The 27,364-nt window shown below is 42.0% G+C and overlaps 1 protein-coding gene across 5 annotated transcripts in view; it reads right to left on the bottom strand.

Annotated features, from left to right (window-relative positions):
* ZRANB3 (zinc finger RANBP2-type containing 3) overlaps positions 1–27,132 on the bottom strand; it is a 65,701-nt gene extending 38,569 nt beyond the window's left edge. For 2 of the 5 annotated variants that reach the window (XR_013537163.1, XM_072984125.2), the window contains exons 1-5: positions 26,880–27,114; positions 15,508–15,666; positions 3,418–3,436; positions 1,787–1,965; positions 468–699 (exon numbers count right to left, since the gene is read on the bottom strand). Coding sequence is in view for 4 of the 5 variants with exons in the window: in XM_072984125.2 (XP_072840226.2) it covers positions 468–699; positions 1,787–1,965; positions 3,418–3,436; positions 15,508–15,659 (582 nt within the window). In the remaining variant the exon portion in view is untranslated. Of the gene's footprint in view, positions 1–467; positions 700–1,786; positions 1,966–3,417; positions 3,437–15,507; positions 15,667–24,076; positions 24,703–26,737 lie in introns of all 5 variants that reach the window. The other 3 variants (XM_078377111.1, XM_072984144.2, XM_072984130.2) reach the window with 3 other exon arrangements.
* Positions 27,133–27,364: the final 232 nt, after the last annotated feature.

The following is a 27,364-nucleotide window of genomic DNA, read 5'->3' as shown; positions in this document are numbered from 1 at the left end:
TGACTTCACCATGTTTGTAACCACACCAGTAAATGTCTAGAAGGAGCTGAGTATCACAGTCATTTTAAAGCTGCCTAATTGGTGCTTATTATGCTTGATTGGTGCTCGGTGACATCCATAGGTGTTTTCAATACCTGATCGAAAACACCTGAATGAACCTCTCTTCTTCAGAGTGGTAGTCTTTAAGGGGTTGAATAATTGTGGCAATGAAGAAACCACAAAAGAAACATTTACTACTGTATTACATAAACAATTGATGTTATTTTAGTTGCATTTGGTTCTTTAAAACGTCCTTGTAGGATTTCATTCTGAATACAATTCCAAATGTACACTATAGTCCCTAAACCCCTTTACAGCATTGGGGGTTGAATAATTTTGAACACAACTGTATATCCAAAGGCAAACTACTATGCTTTGGCTGTAACATGTCAACTGTGATTTGGAAAGAGAGAAATGATTTCCAGAACCTCTTCAGGTCTTCCTAAAGCAGGAGTTCCAGTCAAAAGAATGGCCCGGACAGCATTCTGTACAATAGGCAATAAAATCTTGCTACGAATTGCATTTCTGGATTTCATGTAGTGGGATTCATCCACTATTACTACTTTGAACCTCTGTTTGTGTAGAGTATTTATTAAAGTCTGTGCATCTGAAGTTAGCAGTCCATAACCCAACACGACTACTTTGCTTGAAGATATTCTCCTAGAAAAAGTATATGAGACATTCAGGAAACTGTTGTGAATATTCAAAAAGTAAGAAAAATATTTGGGTTTTTCTCTTTGTAGCACGGAAAGTGCTTTGTAGACATGTGAGCAGTCAGTCCCACAACAAACCTTTAATAAAAATAAGAAAAGCAGCTAAAAGAAATGACTAACATTTACTAAGGAAGTTACAGTATATTCCAGATATAAAAATCTAAACCCTTATGCTAACTAGACAGACACATGCCCTAGAAGACACACAAGAGAAGAGCAATGTCTGCCCCTTAGAGAAACAGGAAAGAAAGTGAGACTGCTAGACAGACAGCCGAGAGTATCAGCCTAATATGAAGCAGGAAGGAGCGGTCAGAAGATCAAAGGATAGACAGGCCCTCCCTGGCTGCTCTACTCCCAGATTCCCTTCTGGTATTTTGGGCTGGACAGGTGCTGATACATAGTGCTTGAAGGATGCAAGAACAACAGAACCAACTTTAATAGACAACTAACCACGCCAAGATCCTCAAAATATATTGCTTCAAGTGAGTTGAGTTGGACCCTCAAAAACTATAGCAATTTTTAATATAGCAATATGTTAATCACAGATTGGCTTAATTCAGCCTTTAAATGTGCCATCAACAGCTGCTCTTTTTCAAGACAGAGAATAGGTGGGGGTGTAAGGCTAAGCCCCTCACAGGTTTGACTCACTAGGTCACATATGGACAATATACAGAAACCTTCCACAAAGCTGACAAGGCTCATGGGGAGTGACATGATCCTTCAGATAGCCTACAAATGACTGAACACCCTTATTCTAGGTGCGTTACTGCAGTGGTCCCCAACCTTGGGCCTCCAGATGTTCTTGGACTTCATCTTCCAGAAATCCTGGCCAGCAGAGGTGATGGTGAAGGCTTCCTGGAGTTGTAGTCTAAGAACATCTGGAGGCCCAAGGTTGGGGATCACTGCATTACTGTATTAGAAGATTTTAATTAAAATTTTCCTTCCCTTTACACTGTGAGACACCATGTTTCTCAATAAGGTGATGAAATCATGCTGTGCTCAGTTTCATAGCTTTGGTTGTCAGTGCCACTCACCAAGTGTCAGTCTTATTCTGAATGATGACTATATCTTCGGGACAGAGGTCTGGAATCCATTTCTCTATCTCGTCAACCCAAGGGTATCTCAGAGAGGAGGGCACCACTATTAACAAAGGCCATTCATTTCTGTAGTAGTAAGTCACAGCTATTGCTTGGATTGTCTTCCCCAAGCCCATCTAAAATGCAATAAATTGAAAGGAGAAAAATACGAGTTTGGAATTCATAATGTGAAAGTGGGGGGGGGGATTCTAGTGCTCATATCAGCTGCTGACTTGAAATCCTAACTAGATATATTATATTCATTCCCATGTCTAAACCTGACTAACCAACCCATAGAAGATCCTGCTAACTTCACAGCACATTCTAGTTATAACAGTGTGGAATGAAAGTCTATGGAGTCATAGCTGCTCATCTCCATCCCCCATATAAGATGATAGTTACTTGAAGGACTGATGCATTCTGTTCAATGGGGGCTTGCAAGACAGTTTGTAAAAATAATCTAAAGATATACTATAACCTGCTGGGTTTTCTAAAATGTGCCTAAATGCAGGGGTCCCCAACCCCGTGCCGGTCTGTGGGCTTCCCAGGACTGGGCTGTGGAGACGGAGCTCTGCCCCCCCCGCATGCACGGCAGTTGTGTCGCACTTGCAGGTGGGCATGTCGTGCTTGCTGGGGCATGTTGCACCCCTGCTCCAAGAGCCCACCCACCCCAACCGGTCCACAGTTCCAAAAAGGTTGGGGACTGCTGCCTAAATGTATTTTAAAGCAAAGTTTGCTGCTTATATACCACCCCAAAGAACTCTTAAAGCACTCTCTGGGAGGTTTACAATTTTTAAATTATACAGGCTACATATGGTCACCACCACCAATGAGTTGGGTACTTGCAGACAGCATAGTCCTTTCACGTATCTCTGCTTCACACTTAGATTACTATTTCTCTTGAAATAAACTTCTACATAATTCTGAAGGTGCTAACTGACTGCTAGTGAATATACGTACTAATAACATTACAGTATTCCATTCAATTGAATACCTCATTTAGAGGGACCGTTACCTTGAATACTGTGTAATTCAACCAGGAAACAAAACTATTGTGCGCTCCATTTGATTGGTCATCATTATTAAGTTCTAACACACCCAAGGTCTGAGGGATTGTCCTGGTACTATTTAAGAAGCAGAGTCTAAAACACAGTAAGGAACACATAGCTTTTGAGGCATTCTTTGACTGCAACTCCATTTAGCCTTTGCTGGCATCACCACAGGTGAGAGAGATCACAGAGTTGCAATCCTACCATACAAAGTTCTGCTATGTATATTCCTCTGGATCCAGCTGTGCAATTTTTTTTAGGTTTTTCAAGTGGATTCATAAGGAAAACACTTCAAATCTATAACAATGTTACTTAAGATTACTGTAAGTTCTTTCCTCTGCATTTCCAAAGTTAACTTAAGAGTTTGATTTTTCAGTGCCACCAATTTTAGGAATTTGTCTGTTCTATGTATTGGTTCATGAAGCTGTATTTTTATGGACTACTTTATTAAAGGAGATACAAGTAACTATGCACCCTAAACCAAATTAATTATGGAAGTAGTTATAGCAGAACAAAAGTAGGAGACGGGAAGCTACGTACCTCATCTGCAATCATGCACCTGGGGAGAAAACATACAAGTTAGGAAACAAAGCAAAATTGCAATAAATAAAGCTCGCATTCCACAGTAAAAATTATTCCCCGTGAGATCCAATTTACCTTCAACACCAAATGTTAACACTGTCCAGAGTCCAGAAATATAGGCAAGTAATTCCATGTGTTCAAAGGGGACTTAATAGCAACCACTACTAATGCCCAATTACACTCCATGGCAAGCCTCTTCTGAAACTGAAATGAGTCTTTTGTTATATGACATGGAGGCTTCTTGTTCAAAAGGAGGTAGGAAAGGAGCAAAATATCCCATTATAGTGGACCCTCAACTTACGGAATTAATCCGTATTGGAACGGTGGCTGCAGGTCGAAAAGTCTGTAGGCCGAGACTCCATTGACATACAATGCATTGAAAACCGATTAATCCGTACCCAGCTGTTTTTGTTCCATTTGGGGTGTTTTTCCGGTCTCTAGGTCGATTCTCCGGCTGCAAGTCGAACCTAAATTTTGTGGCCAGAGAAGTCTGTAACTGGAAAGCCTGTAAGTGGAGCCGTCTGTAAGTCAAGGGTCCACCGTATACAGTATATGGCCTTAGCTGTGTTTTTAAGCACAATTCCATTTTCTCTGGCATATTTTTAATTGTAGATAGAACTATGACTGCTGACTGATTAGGATATGGGACTTGATGCTCAATGGGAATTCCCTTAATAAGCCTAGATCCTAGCCACAGGAGGTGTATTTGGAAAACTAGCCTGTTGCCTGGGTTAAAAAGCTCAGTCGGATTCCAAGAGATCCAGGTATAAACCTCCACTGAGGCATTAAGTCAATGGAGCAACCTTGGTCCAGTGCCTCTCAGCTGAATGTGAGTCACCAGATTATTATGAGGCTGCAAATGAAAGAAGAAATACAGTGGTGCCTCGCTTAACGACAATAATCCGTTCCAGGAAAATCACCGTTAACGAAAACATCGTAAAGCGAAACAAAAAAACCAATTGAAATGCATTGGAACCCGTTCAATGCGTTCCAATGGGGTAAAAACTCACCGTCCAGCAAAGATCCTCCATACGGCGGCCATTTTCACTGCCTGTATAGCAAGGAATCTGTCCCTAAACACAGCGGGGAGCCATTTTAATTACCCGGTGGCCATTTTGAAACCACCGATCAGCTGTTAGAAAACCATCATTTTGCAAAGAATCGGTTCCCGAAGCAGGGAACCGATCATCACAAAGCAAAATTCCCCCGTTTAGACCATCGTTTTTTTATTGCAACTGCGATCGCAAGAAGATTGTCGTAAAGCGGATTTGTCGTAATGCGGGGCAATCGTAAAGCGAGGCACCACTGTACATATTACGCCCTAAGGTCCCTTGAGAAGTACTGGGTAAAATGTAATATGTCTCCCGTCCTTTCACTTGTTAGGGCTCACCACAGTCATATTTCTGAAACAATACATATTCCACCACCTAGAAGTATTTGAGGTATTTCATTGAGGTCTGCACTTTTCAAAAACAGAAAAGTGTTAGCTAGAAAACATGTTAACAATTTGTTCCATATATGATTTGTTTCATAAGCGTTACAGAGGGCACCCAAAAATCAACTAAACTGCAGAAATTAAAAAGAGGTTTGAAGCCTGTCAATAGTTCATTTAAAATACGGAAGAGAAGACTAGCATCAGGAACCGATTGTCGGTCTCTGTGATCTGTACTGGCCTGGTAATCATCATCATTTAAACGACAAGTCTGTTGTTCAAGTAGTAACAGATTCTTATTTTTATTTATTATATTCTCGCCATGGTATAGTTTTATGCAGTGTAACTTTATCCTTTGAAGTCAGATATGGTAGAGAAATATTTCTTCCAGTGCTGTAATGTCAGTGGAGTCCCCACAAACCACTCTAGATTATCTATGGACAAATAAATCCAAAGTGCTTTGGGAGGTTTAAATAAAATCCAGAAACAAATACATTCTGCCTATGGCGATCACTACTTAACTGCCAAAGACTGGATTTCTTCATGATATCTTGGGGTCTACCAATTTAAGCGAAGATGCTGAGACACAAGGTCAGCTTCATTGTGGGCTCATTCTATTCAGGAAAGTCCAGAGTTTTGTCATGGATAGGCTTTTTTAAAAATGCCTTTATGGGTCCTTCAGTACCATTCTTTGATTCACTCTGTGCTCCACATAAAAGGCCGCTGATCATATTGAGCAGATGTTGGAGATGGCATATCTCTATCAGTCTGTTGATGTTATCTTACCTGTTTATCAAATCCCAGTCTGACAGGTAATACAACTGGATCTGTCTACTTCTTGTTACACAAGATAATTTTTAAATGACAATTTTTGTGTATCTAATCCTTATGAGAGAAAATGAGAACATCTGAATCTTCTATTTGTGGACATGGAAATAAGTACTTCCTATTCACATGAAGGGCTCTCCGGATCCAAGCTACACTCTTTTAACAATCTTCTTTGATGAAGAGACCAAATGGTCTAGAAGTGGAATTGATATTGTTTTTGTACTGTAATTAAATTCATACTGTGACCACTATTAGAACTTTTGTTGCAAGTTGGATGCAGGAGAGAAGATGGAAGTAATAAAGATTATGAGATTCTCAACATGCAGAAATTCAGTAATGAGAAGTCTGTTTAGGTTAAGAGCTCTAGCCCATGGCACTGCTGAATAAGAGGACATGCTTGATTATCCTAACGTACCATTGTACACATCATTGTACCAAACCAGAATAAGCTTACATAAATTGTGTGAGCTATACCAGAATTATGGGCACAAGACAATAACTTATTGCAAAATTTCAGACTTGCCCTTTCTGTAAGAAAGGCTCAATGCTGGTAACAACAAATGGGGCTTCAAAAGAAATTTAAAAACCAAAGAAAATATAGGAGCAAAATACTAACCAAAAAAACCAAAAAAACAACAACCCACCCATAACTGTAATAAAATAAATTCATTAGATGGTAAAAAAGACCCCATACATTCTTAAAAATGAAGGCTTGAACCATCTTCAAAAATGAGACAGAAATATTGAGGACTGCAGTAACATTTTAGAAAATGTATTAGTGATTGAGAAAGGGCAAGTGGTATCCCGAAAGATGAAAGTGACATCTTATTTAAAAAAAAAGAGAGACTGTGAAGTCTTTTTACAGTAACATCTAATTACCATACGCTTGATTGTATTATGCCTAGTTAACTACTCCATCTGCCTTTGTGGGCAGAATGAAAGAATACATGCCACATAATAAGCCCTATTATGGTTAAGTTACAATAATTTAACACCACGTTCCTTACTCTGCAAGAATATCCAGCATCCCATAGCCCCCCACCTGTTAGCAGTAACATTTCTTTTCTCACTGCTTCCTATATTAATGAAATCAGAGCGAGCCACCCACGCCAACAGAAAGGTTATGTGCTGCTAAAGCAGACAAAAACAGATCTTCAGATAAAAAATTCAAGGCACAAGTCTGAATTCTGTCACGTATTTTGACTGCTAGAAGCAGGACATTTTGTTCTTTGAAGTTCAATTAGTCATTTCCTTTTCACTGGTAGTTACCCAATTGAGACTAGATCGTTCACGTACCATCTGCTCTTGCAACTAACTATATGACAGCTACATCCAAGAACACTAATTTGAGTGTTGAGGCACCCCATTTCATTTCAAGCTAGAAACCTATTTTAAAAAACAACAACCTACAATTGAATAGTATTAAAGTGTCCTCTCGCATCTAAATGAGAGAATACCACGACCAATTGTTTACTCCTGATGCCTAGAAAGACTAAATAAAATGTTAAGCTCATTGCTTGCTTCCATCAATGAGTGTAACAATTATATGAAACCCACTGCAAAAAGTATGTAATGATGAGATCTTTGCCTTTTCATACTCCACCATATAATGGCCAGAAGCACTTTCTCCCTCTCTAGTAGTAAACCACTATACATTATTTTACTTTATTATAACCTAAATAAAGCAGAAAGGACATAAATCCCCATTCGGCCACAAAGTCCCCAGAAAGATGGGTGTCAGTGACTGCCACTCTCTCTCTATCCTACCTCTTGGACGAAGGACAAGAAATATATTTTGCTGCCATTACTGCTACTAAAAGTTTTTTTTTAAATGAATAAAGCAGAATGTGCCTTTGGGGTCACTAAGTTTTTTTCTGGGAGGGGGGAAAGAAGTGAAATATTCATTTAATAGTGGACTGTACACCAAATACATTTAAACCTGGAAATAAGCCCCACTGAACTTACTTCTGAGTAAGTAGGTACAGTTTACTTCTCAATATTTTGTGCCTCTCGTTTTGTTTAACCCATAGCCCTAAATGCAAGGACACTGCTTTGTCCTGTATTTTGCATACACTGTCCAGTTTATTCAGACTATTTAAACATTAAATAGAAGCCATTCTAAAGCGGGGGGGGGGGAGAAGCGCTCTACAATCAACCTGTACTTGCAAACAGAAAAGGGAAAATAATGTTCTAGAAAGTATTAAAGTCCTTGAAACAGTTCATGTTCATAGCTGTCTTCAGGTGAACTTTACTGTACTGTATCTCTGAAGGCCATTGCCTGTTCAACTCTTTGTCTGGAACTTGAATTGATGCGCTCAGTCATGGAGGCAACCAGAGAGCCATGAAGGGGTGGGCAACAGTATATCTTTATATTTAGCATCCCATGACTTCGTTACATCCCTCACAACCGTGAGTCAGTCTTATGTGTTCACATATTGGATAGTTGCATCAGCCTATGCACATAATGAAGGCATCTGTGCACAAAGATATGAGATCACTTGGGGTACTGAAGCATATAACCACGCACTTTCTTTAGTGGCTCATCAATTTTTTATTTAGAAAAGGGGGACAAGGAGGTTAAAAAACAGAAATGTTCCATTGCCTACGATGATTGAGGCATTATGACACAAATACACAGGTTTGTGAATAACTCTCAGATGCAAGCCTATTATTCAAGTCACTAGGCTACACAAATTTTATATATTATTTATTAGTGACTTTTGCATACTACTGCTGAAAGCATACATCGCTCTCCTTTTCTCGGCTTTGTTCTTGAAAGGCCAGTAAAGAAGAGGAATCAGCCCAAAGTCAGCTCCTTAGGGACTATAAACTGAATCTTCCCAGTCCCAGTCCAACCTTCCAACTAATACACATTTTAATAACATATATGTTAAAGTTAAGAATCAAAGCACAGCTGCAGAGCAAAACATTCCCCCTGGCTCTTGTACAAGCCAACTGGGAATAAAGCACAGGGAAGACATTTCACTAGTGTATTACAACACCATAGAGCCTGTTGCACTCAACTCTTACCTATCGATCTGCAATTACTGTAGTATATACACAGTACATGTGCAGTATACACCCACACATCACGCACAAACACTCGACAGACAGACAGACAGACAGACAGACAGACAGACAGAGAGAGAGAGAGAGAGAGAGAGAGAGAGAGAGAGAGAGAGAGAGAGAGAGAGAGAAACAAACCTTCCGGTATATAAATGTGGGATATTGTGCTTCTGTATATACTATTCAAAATGCCAGGAAATGGCCCAATATTGTGTCTGCATTGCCAGCAGGAAAAGGGGTGTCAAGCTTTACATAGCAAAGGGCAATTTGAACATTGACAAGACCAATGGCCGCAGTCAAGATAGTCTACAGCAGTGGTCGCCAACCTTGGGAAACCCAAATGTTCTTGGACTGCAATTACCACAAGCCTTTATCACCAGTTGTGTTGCCCGGGGTTTCTAGGAGTTGCAATCCAGTAATACCTAGGCTACCCTAGGTATTACTCGCACCCTATTTGAAAACAGTGGATTGAGCCGAGACATCCAGCACAGTGCCGTCCGTTGAGAATTATTCAGTTTCAACCTGTGACGTCCGCAGAGGTGGACAAGGTCCTTGATTGCTGCCGAGCCTCCTCCTCCTCCCTCGACCCTTGCCTGGCCTGGCTAATCAAAGCTGCCAGGCCGGTGCTAACTGAATGGGCCACTGAAATAATAAATGGGTCTCTTCTTGATGAAACGCTCATTAGGCCCATTAGAAAGAAACTGAGCTTGGCAGCGGACAACACTGGCAATTATAGGCCCGCTGCCAATGTTTCTTTTCTTAGCAAGGTAGTTGAGAGGGTGGTGGCCGACCGCCTTCAGGCTCTGTTAGATGAAACTGATGCTCTGTATCTGTTTCAGTCAAGCTTCAGGCCACACCATGGCACGGAAATGGCATTGGTCGCCCTGCTGGATGATCTACTTAGGGATGCTGACAGAGGCAAAATGTCCTTGCTCGTCCTCCTTGATATCTCAGCTGCCTTTGATACCATCGACCATGATATCCTCCTGGGGAGGCCCTCTACTTGGGGACTGGTGGCCTTGCCTTGCTTGGCTCCGGTTCTTCTTGGAGGGCCATCCCCAGAGAGTTCAGATTGAGGCGAATGTATCAGCCCCATGGTCCCTCAGTTGTGGGGTCCCACAGGGTTCTATCATCTCCCCAATGCTGTTTAATGTCTATATGATGCCTTTGGGGGGGTCATCCAGGGATGTGGAGCTTCGTGTCACCAATATGCTGATGACACCCAGCACTACATCTCCTTTTTTCCATCTGCAGTGGATGCTGTTCCGTCCCTTGAGCCTGTTCTGCAATGGATGCAGTCGGATGGATAAAGGTTGAACCCAGAAAAAACAGAACTCCTGCGGTTGGGTGGCCCTGATGTCAGTGGTTTGGGGAACTCCCTCTCTTTTTTTGGGGTGTGTGTGGCACTCACCACAAAGAATTCGGTTCGCAGTCTGGGGGTCCATTTTGACATGGCACTTACCATGGAGACCCAGGTAGCATTCATGGTTCGGTCTGCCATCTACATCTTCGGTGGATCACCTAGCTGTGTCCCTATCAAGATGTGGGGCCGCTCACCACGCTGGTCCATGCGCTCATAGTCTCAAGAACAGACTACTGTAACGCTCTTTACATGGGGCTTCGAGATTGATACAGAAGCTCCAGATGGTCCAGAACATGGCATCCAGGCTATTAACAGGGGTGAAAAGATTTCACCATATTTCCCCCACCTTACACTGGCTACCTATCTGCTTCTGCATTGATTTCAAGGTGCTAACCATTACATACAAAGCCCTTAACGGCTTAGGCCCTCGATACCTGGCAGAACGCCTTCTTCTGCCCAGTTCTACCTGTATCACCCGCTCTAGTCAGGCCAGGTGGCTGTGGGGCTTAATGCCAAGAGAGGCCCGATGAGAAAAAACTAGAAATCGGGCCTTCTCGGCAGTGGCCCCTCGCCTTTGGAACAACTTACCTGTAGAGATCAACCTGGCTCTCTCGCTGAGGGCCTTCAAGACTAACTTGAAGACTATGGCTATACAAGCAGGCCTTCCCTACACCCATTACCTGGCCTATTTCCCCTTTTCTTTTCTTTTCGCTCTCTCTCTCTCTCTTCTTTTTCTTCTTTCTCTTCCTTTCCCATCTTGAACTCTGTGATTAATCTGGATTTTACCTTAGTTTATTTTTATGTTATATGTAAACCACCCAGAGTAGACATGTTCTAGATGGGCAGTAAATAAATAAATAAATAAATAAATAAATAAATAAATAAATAAATAAATAAATACATACATACATACATACATACATACATACATACATACATACATACATACATACATACATACATACCCACCCAAGGTTGGGAACCAGTGGTCTACACTACAGGATATCCTCTTGCGCTCACTATCATTCACAAAGAGACACCAAGGAAGGGAAAATCCCCGAAGGTGACTCCTTTTTTCATCAGTTAACCACTTCTCACTCAAACACAAAGCAATGGTCAGGGCTGGGTTTTGTTTTATTTTTTTAAACAAAGAATGGTACTGAGCCCACAAAACTGCAACAGTGTACAGTGGTGCCTCGCAGAACGGTCGCTCCGTAGAGCGACGAATCCGTGCAATGGTGCCGTTTTTGCGATCGCAAAAGTGATCGCAAAACAGCACCTAGATAGGGCACAATTCACAAAGCGAAGGTCGGTAAGTGGTTCGCTTACCGATCTTCGCTTTGCGACCTGCCGATCAGCTGGTCCAAAATGGCCGCCGTGCGACCCCAAAATGGCCACGCACAGCGTTTTTGCGCCCTTGGTAAGCAAGGGGAGGGCGCGAAAACACTGCCGGAACAGCCGAAATGGCTGCGTGCAGCATTTTCGCGCCCTCCCCTCGCTTACCAAGGACGCGAAAACGCTGCGGCCGGCCATTTCGGCTGTTCCGGCGGCCATTTTGGACCCACTAGACAGCTGATCGCAGCCATTTTCGCGCCCTCGTTCAGCGAGGGGAGGGCGCGAAAATGGCTGCCACCCGCCTGGAAGCATCGTTGAACGGTGAGTATTCAGCCCAATTGGAACGCATGAAACACTGTTTAATGCGTTCCAATTGGTTTTCTTGCCCCATTCAACGATCCTTTCACACAGCGAGGGTTAATCTGGAACGGATTAACCTCGCTGTGCGAGGCACCACTGTATCTACTTTGCAACCCTCTTGCTGGTAAGCAGGTTCCACACATGCTCAGTCTCACAACAAAGTGGTAGTTTTTCTGTTTTAAATCTGGGGATGTTTAAGGTCACTTGTTTCTGTGCAGGGGGTTAAAGAGTTTTATTTTTTTTAAAAATCGTAACTCAAAAACCCTTTGTCCAAAATTCCCCACACTTAGAACAGAGCAAGAGCAGACTGTCTGCTACACCTCTGCCAAATTATACTGTGTTTCCCCAAAAGTAAGACAGGGTCTTATATTAATTTTTGCTCCAAAAAAGCAATAGGGCTTATTTTCAGGGGATGTCTTATTTTTTTTCATGTACACCAATCTACATTTATTCAGATACAGTCATGTCATCTTCTTCTGGTTGTTGCACAATGGTGGAGGGTGGAGTTTCACTTACCTGGGGCTTATTTTTGGAGGTAGGGCTTATATTACAAGCATCCTGAAAAAGCATACTAGGTCTTATTTTCAGGTTAGGTCTTATTTTCGGAGAAACAGGGTAGGTGTTGACCTAATGTCCAGTTTTGTCTGCCCCCATTTTTAGAATAGGCTTATTATTGATTTGCTCTGTTGGACAATAAGATCTCTATACTCTCATGTAATGATAAGGTAAAGGCATTTTCTGTATTAGAAATAGAGATGGGGGTATTCATATACGAATATCCCTCCCCATAGGTGGCAATAATGAGGGTCCGTTCCTATGGGTCCGTTTATGATTCCGCCGCTGCTGTGAGCTTGACAAAGCCTTACTATCGCTCCATTGCTCATGACAGATTAGCCAGTCCTGGCAAAAGGCAGGATGATGAGCCTCTATGCCAGGTCGAAGAGTGGCTAATCCATCGTGAGCAACAGAAAAACAGGAAGGCTCCGTCGAGCTCACATCAATGGCGGAACGGTGAATGGACAGTCCAGCCCCATGGGGCCAGACCTTCGTTATCTCCACCTGTGGGGGGATATTCATATTCATATATGAATAACCCCATCTCTAATTAGGAATTATACTAACTACAGTATAATGTGTTGAACTGATTGTAGTCTGCAAGCAAAACATACCGTATTTGCCAGCGTACAAGATGACTTTTTGGCCCTGAAAAACATGCCTCCAAGTGAGGGGGGGTCGTCTTGTAAGCCCGGTGCACATCCAGCAAACCCTCCCTCTCTTCCAGCGAAGTCACTTACCTGGTAGTAAGACTGAGTAGAGCCCGGCTCCTAGCCTGGGAACAGCCTGACTCTAGCGCCAAACAGCTGACTGTCGGGAACAGTAGAGAGGAGGCAGCCATTTTGAGATGCAACCACATGGCTGCCGCCTCTCAAAATGGCTGCCGCCTCTCCAAAATGGCTGCCGCCTCTCTGCTGCTTCCCCACAGTCTGCTGTTCGGTCCTGATGCTGTCCTTCTTCCAGGAAACCTTCGCTCTCTCCCAGCAAAAGGAACAAGAATCACGCATGCAGAAGAGGGGGTAGCCTTATACAGCAAGTATATAACAAACTCTACATTTTGAGTGGAAATGTTGGGGGTCATCTTATATGCCCAGTCGCCTTATACACCGGCAAATATGGTAGTTCACAATAACCTGAGTTCACTCAAATCAGGTATCATGGTAACTATTACCCTCACAAACCAGAAAGTAAGATAGATGTTGGTTTGACATCTCAACTATGAAACTGGTCAACCAATAATTATACTGTTTGTATAAAAGTAATGTCAAAAACTTTGTATGTATGCAAACTGCAAGCAGAAATTAAAAACCAACCAAAGGTCTTTTCATCATAATGTGCATTTCAAAAGATGCTTAATTTTTTTACCAAAACCTTTGTACCTTACCTTGCCAAACATTCAAGGCAGCTCACATTCCATGAAGGATAATAAAAGCAAATATAAATGACAAATATCAAAAGGAGAAGGCAAGCTGGTTTTAGAATCAAGGAGTCCCTCATCCTTTTAATTAACAGAACACAACGCATTTGAACGGAACATACTGTATAGGGGAAGAGAGCCGTTTTCCTCAAGGTGCAGTTCCAGATTTTTCAAGGATTTTCACCCACTCATGTGAATCAGTTTTATATAACACTCTAGCATATAATTTGCATCCTACTCACAAACCAACACTTTAGCATTAACATTTTTCTCATACTGGGGTTATTTAAGGAATAAGAGCCTGGTACTTTCTAAAATGTGCAAGCAACCATTTCATTTGTATGTCATTAATCACACCATGCAGCCCTAAATCTGTAACAAAAATGAATTGTTTTATACAAATTAGGGTACTTCACCCAAAATAGAGCCTCAGCCAACTTCCACATGGCATGCTCAGACTCAGTGTGATGCCTGTGAAAGGTCTAAGACTGACAGCAACACAAAGTACTTTTCCATTCATAGAAAGATACAGGAATAACTGCGTCAAACTTCCATCAAGATGTAATGTGTCTTAGCAGCAATGAGAGGAGCTGAGTCTTTGGACTTATTCACAATTTTCAGTCTCAGGCTTAGTTTTATAATCACTGTGACATGAGCCTAAATCAGATCGAAACAAACACCAACCCATTACATGCCAACCACTGAAAAGGTATTTACAATGGCAAAGATAGCTAGTTAATGGAGAATCAAATGGAAAAACTGCAAAAGCCACAAATGCCTATGCATGAATACTCCCCTTCGGAGAACACAAATCCTCATATACCAAAGTAGTGCAGTGCGTACAACAGCAGGAGCTTAGGTGAAAAAAATTCCTACTGATATTTTAGTTTTCACATTCTGGCCTTTATATGCAGGTGGGCTAGTTAAGTACAGTACGTGAAGCCTCCCTTCTCCAGTCGCAGTAGTGTCATAAGTTTCAGAACATTCTTCTACAAAACAGGTACTGAAACAATGAAAACTTCATTCCAATTAGAATAGACAACCCTGACTGCTTTTTAGTCCACTAGATGCTGTAATTTATACCTAAGAATGATATCAGAGTAGTAATTCCGCTCCAAAATACCACAAAATCTTGACAAAGCAGAGTTTGACAAGATCAATTATTAATTTTACTTTGGAATTTCATCCTTTATAGCCAAGGCATTTTCTGCCCCCCACCCCTACCCGACAGATCATCTAGTCTTCTACAAAAGAACAACTTCCTCGAATCTTTAGCATTTGCACTGTCAGAACCAAGGATCTAATAAGGTGCTTCTGCCAGCAGAACTGCATCTGTCAATGGAACGGAAAGGAAACAATGCCCAACCACCATCGCAGCCTTCTGGGCAACCCTACGACTGGCTACAGAGGACTGGAGGCCTTTCCAGAACTCGGTGTCTCATAATTCAGGGTACTACAGGGAGAGGGAGAAGGAGAACTCCACCGCTAGCAGTAAGGTACTGTGGTGATGTTGAATGTGGGCCCTAACTCTGTAAATTGCCAAGTGAACGTTTTTCTGATGCTAACTAGACTGCCCTTCACCCCTCCCTTTTACACACACAGTATCAAAATACATTCAACTACAGGCCTAGAAACTAAAGATTAAAGTGGACAGAAAATTCCATTATATTTCCATGTTTAAGATAAATTTACCTGCCCTCTCTTTCCAATGCAAACAAAACTCCTTTCTTTTGGAAAGGAAGCAGTCTCCTTTTTAGCCTTTCTGGTAGGTATGACAGCTCCTCATCAACACTCAGATCTGAACAAGACGTTGTTCCGTATGCCTCTTTAATGACACTTTCCATGTTCAGCCTAATAAATATAAAGAAAAGGAAAAGTTTTATTTAACCATGCCACACTTTTTATTCTCCAGTACTTTCTGGCAATACTAAATTCTAAAAACAATGTTGACCACTTTACTATACAGTATTATCAGAATGAACATGACAGCAACTCAAGGAATTTCGGAAGCAAATAAAGTGATACACACACATATATATATATGTGTGTCACTGTCATTTTTATGTGTTTCCATATAAATATGTAAACATGTTTGAACATTTTAGATTGATTCCTAGTCTTGTACTTCAACTAAGAATTGCAATTTAGATGAGTGGGAAGACATATGCCCTTTGTGTATAATTGATATAAGCTGTGCTGTTGGACTTTATAAAATTTATGGAATTTTAATGTCAAAAATAGCAACACTTATTGTTTATACTGCTGTACAAGACATACTGTAGAGCAAACGAAGCTATAAAAATTAAAGCAGGTTCTTGAAAACCAAGGTGCCTATGATCTCTCTACTGACAGGAGGCCAAATAACAGGAGGAAAGGAATGAAACATCTCAAAGATCATCAAGACTTTCTGCAGAACTAAGAAAATGAGTTGCAAGATGAACTGAATGGTAAATCACCATACCATTCCAGATTCAGGATTCCATCTGATTTTGGAAGCCAAATACAGTGGTGCCTCGCAAGACGATATTAATTCGTTCCGCGAAAATCGCTGTTAAGCGAAAACATCGTCTTGTGAAACACGTTTTCCCATTGAAATGCATTGAAAACCTGTTAATCTGTTCCAATGGGAACGGGTTGTCATCATAAAGCGAAAATTGCCATAGGAAACATCGTTAAGTGAAACACGGTTCCCAAGTGAAGACCGCCGTCTAACGAAACAGAGACCATTAAAAGACTTGTATAGCGAAGCAAGACCAAGCTGTCAAAAACATTGTAAAGCGAAAAACAGGGACCTAAAATTTAACCGTCTTGCGAGGCAAGGTCCCTAACATTGTAAAGCGAAAATCGCCCATAGGAAACATCATTAAACGAAGCGCAAGATCGCTCCAAAAACCTCATCGTAAAACGAATTTGTCATCATGTGAAACAATCGTCTTGCGAGGCACCACTGCAGAATCAGGCTTGGGTAGTACCTCAATGTGAGGCCTCCAGGGAAAGTTGAGAACCTTCAGGTAGGGCTAGAAAAGAATCCTGCCTGAATCCCTGGAGAAAGGCTGCCAATAAGAATAGACCATTCTGGGCTATAGGGATCGACATCATGACTCTAAGACACAGCTTCTAATGAAATGCTGAAGCCATCTATAATTGAACAATGGTCAGATGATACCCTGGGATCTAAATTTCCACACTGTACCATTCCACAGCTTCTTTTCCACAGACATACTACCCTACATTTGGTAAGTAGAAACCCTGAAAATGACAGCCGAAGCATTTATAGCAGAAATGGGCAAAATGTAGGCCACAGGCCACATGTAAGGCCTGAAGCCCCTTTTTTGTGACCTTGTAACATCCCTGAGAAAAGTTAAATATAAATATATCACAGATGGGAAGTCTAGTGCCGAGTCACTGACATATATACTGTATATATATATGTTTGTGTGTGTAAAAATCTAGCTTGCATGGACTTGATAGCGCTTGTTCCTTCAAGCTAGATTTTAAACAGCCACATGAACAAGAGGTTCAGGTGCACTATCTAATGCACAGAAACAGGACACTTGAAGGCCTCTGCCTTCTGTATCCACTGGTCCATGTGACACACAGTAGCAAAAAGACATTTGGCAGCATGGCTCACTATCAAAACTTGCCCTCAGTTGAGAAGGGAGGAACTGCCACTTGTTTAAACAACTGAACAACAACTGATGATTTTTTAAAGTGAACCCTTTTTAAAAAAGCATTTCAAAGAGTTCTTCCTTTTTAAATGCCAGCCTGTCTCTCACTTTAATGTCATGTCACTTCCTTAGCAGCAGCAAGCCTAGGTAGATTCCTTCACATCTCTGTGCCTGGGTTCATTTGACTGATAATCCTCTGTATCAGTGATTTCCAACCTTGGGTAATCCAGGTGTTCTTGGACTGCAACTCCCAGAAACCCCAGCCAGCACAGTGAGTGGTGAAGCCTTCTGGGAGTTCCAGTTCAAGAACACCTGGGCTACCCAGGTGAGGAACCACTCTTCTACAGCCTCTAACATTCCTCCTCCTGCTACTCCTGTGATATGGTACTAACAATATAGCAAACAAATTGAAATCAAAGTTTAAAGTTCATGAATCCCAACGTTTTTCTGAAAGGCTTGCCACTGACTGAAGGTTTTGTTTTTGCTTTTTTTAAAAAAAATGACCGGGAGGTGCAATAAGAACGTTGTGCTTTGCATAGCAAGAAAGAGAACATTTTTTCAGAAGTACAGATTGTCTGTTTCTGAGGTGTCCTCAGCACCCTTGGGGGAGAGTGACATGCTCTTCACTTCTCATTTTTTTGTTTTCCCTAGAACCCTTTTCAGTTCAAAAAAAAAATATTTCTTTTTAGTTAAATCTATTTTTCAATTAAGAAAAACTCAATGTCAAAACCTTGACAGTACATAACTGCTGCATAAAAATGAATCTGAAAAATGAAGAATTAAATATTCAAATCAGCCTCTTTGGTCATACATACCCTCCCTCCCTTGTGAATGTTGCCTAGGGGATACCAGACACTTTGAAAAATGGCCATTTGCACTAGTGAGACAGCCTATTTCATTACATAAAATTACCAAGGATAAGCCTTGGATTAAGGACTCAGACTTTAAATATAAAATACAAGTTTAAGTACTGTAGGTGGAATATTAATATTCATAATTTGTACAACAGCAGCCAAAATCCTGTTCACCCAGGTTTGAATGGTGGAGGCCAGTGGCATTATCGGCTTGCACCGTGAAAATTTATTTAAAATTAATTAAATGCTTCCTAGTCACTCTCACCCCATTTTAGATTCACACACACACACCACTTCCTTTTGCCCTAGGAAAGCTTTCCTAGGCCTAGGAAAGCCTAGAAAAGCTTCAGGCCTCAGAAGGGAAGCCTTCAATTGACAAAAATTGCTGCTAAATTGCTGTTGACGGTGCAAATCCCAATGGTGGCAATTAAAAGATACCATCACTACCTGTCCCAAGCCTCTGAAAGAATTCCATAGGAGGAAAGGGAGCCCTAGGGAGCCTCAAAAACTATAATCAGGGTATAGGAAGAATTTATTTGATTTAAAATAAATCTGAATGGCAGAAGCCAATGACATCATCAGCTTCTGCTGCACAAAGTTATGCAAACAGGATTTGGGCCAGTAAACATAACATGTCACCATTCATTCATTCATTCATTCATTCATTCATTCATTCATTCATTCATTCATTCATTCTGAGTGAATGAATGAATGGTTTGTGTGTGTGTGTGTGTGTGTACACATACATACATCTATCTATCTATCTATCTACCTATCTATCTGCATGTGTGTGTGTGTTTGTGTATCTGTCCTGAGCCTCTGATATATATAGTATATAAATGTGTATACAGTACAGTGGTGCCTCGCATTACAATGTTAATTTGCTCCAGCGAAATCACTGTACAGTGGACCCTCGACTTACAGACGGCTCGACTTACAGACTTTTCGAGTTACAGACTTCTCTGGCTGCAAAATTTAGATTCGACTTGCAGCCGGAGAATCAACCTACAGACCAGAAAAAAACCAAAATGGAACAAAAATAGAATAAAAACCGCCGGTTATGGGATTATTCGGTTTTCAGTGCATTGTAGGTCAATGGAGATTCGACCTACAGACTTTTTGACTTGCAGCCACTGTTCCAATACGGATTAATTCCGTAAATAGAGGGTCCACTGTAGAACGAAAACACTGTAAAGCGATTTTAAAAAGCCCATAGAAACGCACTGAAACCCCTTCAATGAGTCCCAATGGGCTTAAAACTCACTGTCCAGCGAAGATCCTCCATAGCGCGGCCATTTTCGCTGCCCGTGCAGCGAGAAATCCGTCCCAGAAAACAGTGGGTGGCCATTTTTTTTACCTGGTGGCCATTTTGAAACTGCCGATCAGCTGTGCAAAAATCTTCGTTTTGCAATAATTGGTTAGCGAAACAGGGAACCGATCATCGCAAAGTGAAACAAGCCCATAGGGAACATCATTTTGCGATCGCAAAAACTTCATCGTGATGTGATTTCGTCGTTTTACGAAGCGATCGTAAAGCGAGGCACCACTGTATATATAAACATTTATATACTAGTAAATGCCCTTAGCTAGTTTAGGAATACAATAACAATCATTGCAAAAACAATTGATTGATTTTACAATCAAAACAAAGAAAAAAAACTGAAATAGTAGCAAAGTATTAAATTGCTCAAATTGAAGATGAAAACAAAGTTGGGGGAGGGGGGGAAAGAATGTCTACTGGAAGAGAAAGATCTTAGCTTGGCAACCAAAAATGTTATTTGTGAAGAATCCTTTAAAGATCATTCCACATACAGGGTCATCAAAGACAGGTCTCTCTCTAGTTGCCACTAGTAATTTCATGATGAACATCCAGAAAAGATTACCTACGTATATAAGCAGGCAAAAAGCAAGTCGACTCATTTCAAGCTGCTCAGAGATTTAAAGGATAGCATAAACTTTCTGAATCAAGTCCAGACATTCACTTGTAATTACTACAGCACATCTAGTTTATAACAGCTTGCCTATTACCGTGTTTCTCCGATAATAAGACCTATCCCGAAAGTAAGCCCTCCCCTTACTTTATACGATTCCTCTAAAATAAGCCCTCCCCCGAAAATAAGCCCTATTGAGATTATTTTCGCCATCTCGGCCACAGCGAGACCGCGGCTGTAACAGCCGAAATGGCCGAGCACAGCGCCCCTGCGCCCTCCCCTCGCTCACCGAGGGCGGGAAAATGCTGTGCGCAGCCATTTCGGCCTCAGCAAGACCACAGATCAGCTGTTCGGCGGGTCTAAAATGGCTGCCGGAACAGCCGAAATGGCGGAGCACAGCGTCCCCGCGCCCTCCCCTTGCTTACCAAGGGTGGCAAAACACTGTGCACGGCCACCTCGGCCGCAGCGAGACCGCGGCTAGAACAGCCGAAATGGCTGAGCACAGCGCCCCCGCGCCCTCCCCTCGCTCACCAAGGGCGGGAAAATGCTATGCGCAGCCATTTCGGCCTCAGCAAGACCACAGATCAGCTGTTCGGCGGGTCTAAAATGGCTGCCGGAACAGCCGAAATGGCGGAGCACAGCGTCCCCGCGCCCTCCCCTTGCTTACCAAGGGTGGCAAAACACTGCGCGCGGCCACCTCGGCCGCAGCGAGACCGCGGCTGGAACAGCCGAAATGGCTGAGCACAGCGCCCCTGCGCCCTCCCCTCACTCACCGAGGGCGGGAAAATGCTGGGCGCAGCCATTTTGAAAGTCAGAAACGGCGCTACTGTGGCCAAAGCAGACGAGAGGACTACACCGGGGCTTGAGGACTGCGGGAGAGGGACGGAGGGAATTGCCTCTTCTCCGTGATGGTTTTGTGCAGGTGAACTGCTTTCCCTCTCAACTGCCCCTCCTGCTTTGATATTCCTACCGTAGTTCATTATCTGAAGGGGGGTGTTAGGAAAGCAGGAAATTGCTGCAGCTTCCCTTTGAGGAAGAGGAAACGCCAGTCCCCTTGCACTCGTCGAGGGTGGCTGAGGCTCGCCTGCTGCTGAGGCAGGACAACATAAAAACCCGGTATGTAAGCAGGAGTGAAGGAGCATGATGGAGGGTAAAAGGGGCACTCAGGGAGCATGATGGGGTTAAAACATTATTGAGGGGAATGATGGAGTGAAAAGAAGGACTGATGATCATAATTTTATTACTGGTATTCTGTCTGTTTTGACCCCCAGACATGAGTACAAAAAGGAAGAGCTATACTGTTGAGTACAAGAAAGCAATTGTGGAGGAGTCACATGGCAAGAATCTTGCAGTTTTCTGTAAAGAAAAACTTTTGGATCTTCGAATGGTCAGAAAATGGAGAGCAGATTATAATAACCTCAATCAACAGGTGGATGAGGGAAAAGGGAAAAAGCGCAGGTATGGATCAGGTCGGCAGCCCTTATATCCTGACTTGGAGAACCTCATTGGTGAATGGATTGCTGACAGGAGAGCAAAGGCCTTGGTTGTGCGCAGGGCTGATATTCAAGCATTTGCCCTTTCAATGGCACCAGAGTTTGAAATGGTCTCAGAAGGATTCAAAGCATCACACCGCTGGTTGGACGGTTTCCTTCAACGGTATGAACTGTCGCTAAGAAGATCAACAACAATGTTTAAGCTGGAAGATGATGAAGTTATTAAACGTGCACTTGCATACAAGTCCTTTATTGATATGACCAATCTTTCCAAGTACCAAACCTGCAATATGTTTGCTATGGATGAAACTGCAGTGTTTATGGGACAAGGATCTCAAACAACAATTCATCACAGGGGTGCAACATCAATCTACATTCCCACCACTGGCTATGAAAGTGCACGGGTCACCTGTGTTTTGGCAATTCGTTTGGATGGAAAGAAAGCCACACCTCTAATCATCAGTAAGGGCAAGAAAGATAAGATTGAACGTGTGTCAGGCATTTACGTTCTTGAAACCGAAAAAGCCTGGTGTACACAAGCCGTTATAAGAAAGTGGGTTGATTTAATGCTGCCACTTGTTATGCGAGGTAACCGAAGAGGTCTGATAGTCTGGGATTCAGCCAGCACTCACCGCGCTAAAGAAATGAAGAACTTCCTTGCAGAAAGAAGAATAGATCAAGTAATGATTCCTGCAGGAATGACTGCCTATCTCCAGACCCTTGATATTGCAATAAACAAGCCATTCAAGGACCATTTGCGCATGGAAGTCAATGACTACATTGAAAATAGAATGGAAAGAAATCAGCGTGGAAACTTTGTGAAGCCCCGTCTGCAAGAAGTCGTGACTTGGGTGAAGAAGTCATGGGATAAAATTACTGACAGCTGTGTCGCCAAGGCACTACGAGCAGGTTACCTGGACAAGACATGTTCATTTAAAGAGAGCTATATTGCTGGACATGACAGATTGGGTCCACTTCTTCTGAAGGAAATGGAAGCGCAAGACATCCAGGACAGAATTCAGGATATGGACACTTATGACGATGTTGTTGAAGAAGATGACATGATCATTATTGAATAAAGGCACTTTTTTTTTTGTTCACATTTACCATACCTGTTTATTAAAATTGCTGTTAATGTTCATTAAAATAAGCCCTCCCCTGAAAATAAGCCCTCTGGTGTTTTTCTGTACCCAAAAAATAATAAGACAGTGTCTTATTATCGGAGAAACACGGTATATTATCAACACTCAATGTTGGTGGGCATGTAAGACAGTATTGAGTATGGCCCCCAGCCTTTGTCTAGCAGAATCTACCATCAGAATCTGCTTTACCTCGCATCACAATTTCGGACAAGAAAGCTATTCTGGCAAGAAACAGCCAGAATAGCTTTTATTCCAACACTCAGGCAAATCAGGATCACAACCGCCAGGTTCTGAGTATAGAAGAGATTAATTTTAATAATACAGTGGATCCCAAACAGACATTCTTTGACGTCAACTTCCACAGCTGTGGCCAAGGAATGTCTGTTTGGGAAACTCTGTAATAACAGGCCAAGCTTTACCATAGAAGCAAGAATAAATATACAGAAACCATTTGTAAATTGGTTTCCACAGAAAACAATACACCCACAACAATACACACTAATCATCCCATCTCACAGCCATAAATACTCCACGCCCTAGCCAAACTACACCAGAGCACAGTTTGCTGTCCTCTGAAGATGCCAGCCACAGAGACTGGTGAAACGTTAGGAAAAGAGCCTCGTGGCGCAGTGGTTAAAATGCTGTACTGCAGCTAAAACTGTGCTCACGACCTGGGGTTCAAATCCCAGGTAGCTGGCTCAAGGTTGACTCAGCCTTCCATCCTTCCGAGGTCGGTAAAATGAGTACCCAGCTTGCTGGGGGGGGGGGGCAATGTGTAGCCTGTATAATTAAAAATTCTAAACCGCCCAGAGAGTGCTTGTAGCGCTATGGGGCGGTATATAAGTCCAATAAATAAATAAATAAATAAATAAATAAATAAATAAATAAATAAATAAATAAATAAATAAATAAATAAATAAATAAAAACCACTTTCAGAACACGGCCAAGAAGCCCAAAAAACCCACAACAACCATTTGTAAATTATTCTCACCCTGTAATGTGGCTACTGTTTCGTGGGGGAGAAAAGATGATGATACAAACTGTTTGATAAGGGAAACAGAAGGCTTACACAACATAAGCAATTTATAGTTCCTACTGATCACAAGGGCGTATAACTGCATATTATGCAAACTTGGATTTTCAAGTTTTAATCTTTTGATAAAAGTCATTACCCCTATTGCAACTGTGCTTCAGGATCTGTCCTTCCAGTGAATACTCAGAGTTGATTTCCTTTAGAATGGATAGGTTTGTTCTCCTTGCACTCCAGGGAACTCTCAAGATCCTCCTCCAACACCACAATTCAAAAGCATCAATTCTTCGGTGGTCAGTCTTCTTTATGGTCGAGCTCTCACTTCCATACATCGCTACTGGAAAAACCACAACTTTGACTATGTGGACCTTTGTCGGCAAGGTGATGTCTCTGCTTTTTGAGATGCTGTCTAGGTTTGTTATCGCTTTCCTCCCAAGAAGCAGGTGTCTTTTAATTTAGTGGCTGCTGTCTCCATCTGCAGTGATTATGGAGCCCAAGAAGGTAAAATCTGTCACTGCCTCCATATCTTCCCCTTCGATTTGCCTGGAGGTGATGGGACCAGTGGCCATGATCCTAGCGTTTTTGATGTTGCGCTTCAGACCATTTTTGCACTCTCCTTTTTCACTCTCATTATGATGTTCCTTAATTCCTCCTCACTTTCTGCCATCAGAGTGCTATCATCTGCATATCGGAGGTTGTTGGTATTTCTTCTGGCAATCTTAATTCTGGTTTGGGATTTTTCCAGTCCTGCCTTTCGCATGATGTATTCTGCATGTAAGTTAAATAAGCAGGGAGACAATATACAGTACAGCCTTGTCATACTCGTTTTCCAATTTTGAACCAATCATTTGTTCCATACCCAGTTCTAACTGTTGCTTCCTGTCCCACATATAGATTTCTCAGGAGATAGACAAGGTGGTCAGGCACTCCCATTTCTTTAAGGGCTTACCATAGTTTGCTGTGATCCACACAGTCAAAGGCTTTTGCATAGTCAATAAAGCAGAAGTAGATATTTTTCTGGAACTCTCTGGCTTTCTCCATAATCAGGGCATGTTAGCAATTTGGTCTGTAGTTCCTTTGCCCCTTCGAAATCCAGCTTGTACTTCTGGGAGTTCTTGGTCCACATATTGCTGAAGCCTGCCTTGGAGGATTTTGAGCATAACCTTGCTAGTGTGTGAAATGAGTGGGTGATATCTCACTGTGCCTTCTCAAAGTAAAGTCAGTCTATGAGTGGTCTTAACCGACCAGATAGGCAGGATAATAAACAAACAAACAAACAAACAAACAAACAAACAAACAAACAAATAAATATGTGGCCCTAAGCCAGCTGCACAGTCTCAGGATGCCCCCCAGAAGAAGGGAATGGTAAACCACTTCTACTCTATATCATTTAAAAAATAGAAAGGGTCACCATAAGTTGAAATTGACTTGGAAACAAGCAATTATTACAGTACATTATTGAGAGAAAAGAAAATTGTTTGGCAATCTCGAAAAGAACTAGTGTACGTTTTATAACAATCTTAAAATGAAAACAAAACAAAGCACAGGTGGAATACTGTTGGACTGTAAGCCCCATCAGTGCAAGGCAACAAAGCAACTGTAAACCAACAGTTTCCGAAGGACCAGACATTGCCCCATTCTGTGACAGACAAACATTACAATCCCATGGTATTTACTCAGAAGCAAACATTTGGGAACTTACTCCTAGGCAAATATGAATAGAACTGGAGCTTTAATTAGTCTGTCTGGAGCAAAAATCTCAGGTTACACTCATGTCTACAGAGAACGAAGCATTAATTGCTCTCTCTGAAATCTTAAATACCAGCAATAATTTGGCTCTTCAACAAGCATGGTGAACTCTTATGACAGCAGAAGTAAAAGAAAACCCAGGGATTACTTTTAAGTGGTGTTGTTTCTGCCCTTGTAGCCTTTGGAAGAACTTAAAAAAATGTTAACAGAGCATAACTGTACTAAATGTAAATTTCATTTGATCTAGTGGGACACTTAAAAATGTACTGGTTGGGAAAAGATTAATTTTTCCCTACTGTTAAGCCAGAGTTTAATAATGCTATTCAAGTTTTTGGAAATCATTTAACTTTCACTGATCAATCAGCACAGTGTTACACACAGCTACACATTCACTAAAATCAATTCTAATGATCACACAATTTCCTAGGGGATTTACATCTATGTGGTAGCAATTTCCCAAGAGATAAAGTGAACAATAGAAGTTCAGACTACTTTTGGAGGATGAGAACCATACCTCTGAATACTAATGCCCCTTAAACAGAGTTCAGCAATAATAATAATAATAATAATAATAATAATAATAATAATAATAATAATAATAATAATAATAATAATAATAATAATAATAATAATAATAATAATAATAATAATAATAATAATAATAATACCAGCTTTCCAAAATCTTAGTCCTGGATATGTCTAGTCCTACCTTACACAGAAAGGTCATGTTTCAAACAGTATTGCACAGACCAAAACTACAGGTTACTGTAGTTCGAACACATTATTAGAAGACATTATTAGAAGACTTTCGTGGTTGGAAGCAACAGGAAAAGATGAAGACCCAAATAACAGATGTATTGATTCGATCAGGCCATGGCCCTGAGTTTACAAGAGCTGAGCAGGGCTGACTTTTTGAAGGTCGCCAATTCAGACATGGGGTCGCCACCACAACCTGGAAGCACGGTGGCCGCCCTATGAATAACAACAACACGGACCTACCTAACTCCACCACGCACCAAATCCCCTTTTCGAACACCCGTAAAGAGAAATCTACCTTTCAAGCTGCCCTTTTACTGGGGAAATGCTCAGGTGAAAAAGAGTAGAAGACGAACCGTTCCGCGGACTGAACGGTACATACAATCCTAGACGCGTGTACGTACTCAGAAGGGAGCCCCACTTGGTTCACGGGATCTTACCCGCAGGTACACGGGATCAGGACTGCAACCGAAGGGAACTTCAAAAACTCGAGAAAGGACGTCGGTTGTTACTATTCAGCAGTGCTTTAAGAAGAAAGCCTCCCTTTTGAACCTTCGATTGAACCCCGCTTACCCGCCCAACAGCACGTCCCGGGCTCTGAATGTCGCCCTTTTCCCACGGACCTCAGCAACAACGGGAGCAGCAGCTCCTCCTCCTTAGCCACTAACCTCCCCCCGACTTTTGGCGCTCAAATAGGGCGGAAGTGAACCTGGCTAGGCGGACGTGGATACTTAACAAATGACTGCCCGTATAATTGTGTTTCCCCCCCCCCCCTTCTTCTAATGTGGTGGGTCTAAGGAGCGTTTAGACGGGGTCAATTGTTGGTCCCGTCAAAGGCACATTCCGGATCGTGTGAGATTTACTGTGCCAGAAAATGCGCGGGAAACCCTTCCCGGCAATTGGAACCTAGGGGGGAGAGAGAGAG

This window comes from Pogona vitticeps, chromosome 1, assembly GCF_051106095.1.
Source record: "Pogona vitticeps strain Pit_001003342236 chromosome 1, PviZW2.1, whole genome shotgun sequence".
Lineage (NCBI taxonomy): Eukaryota > Metazoa > Chordata > Lepidosauria > Squamata > Agamidae > Pogona > Pogona vitticeps.
The sequence above is the reverse complement of the archived record's forward strand: the minus strand, read 5'-3'. Positions and strand labels throughout refer to the sequence as shown.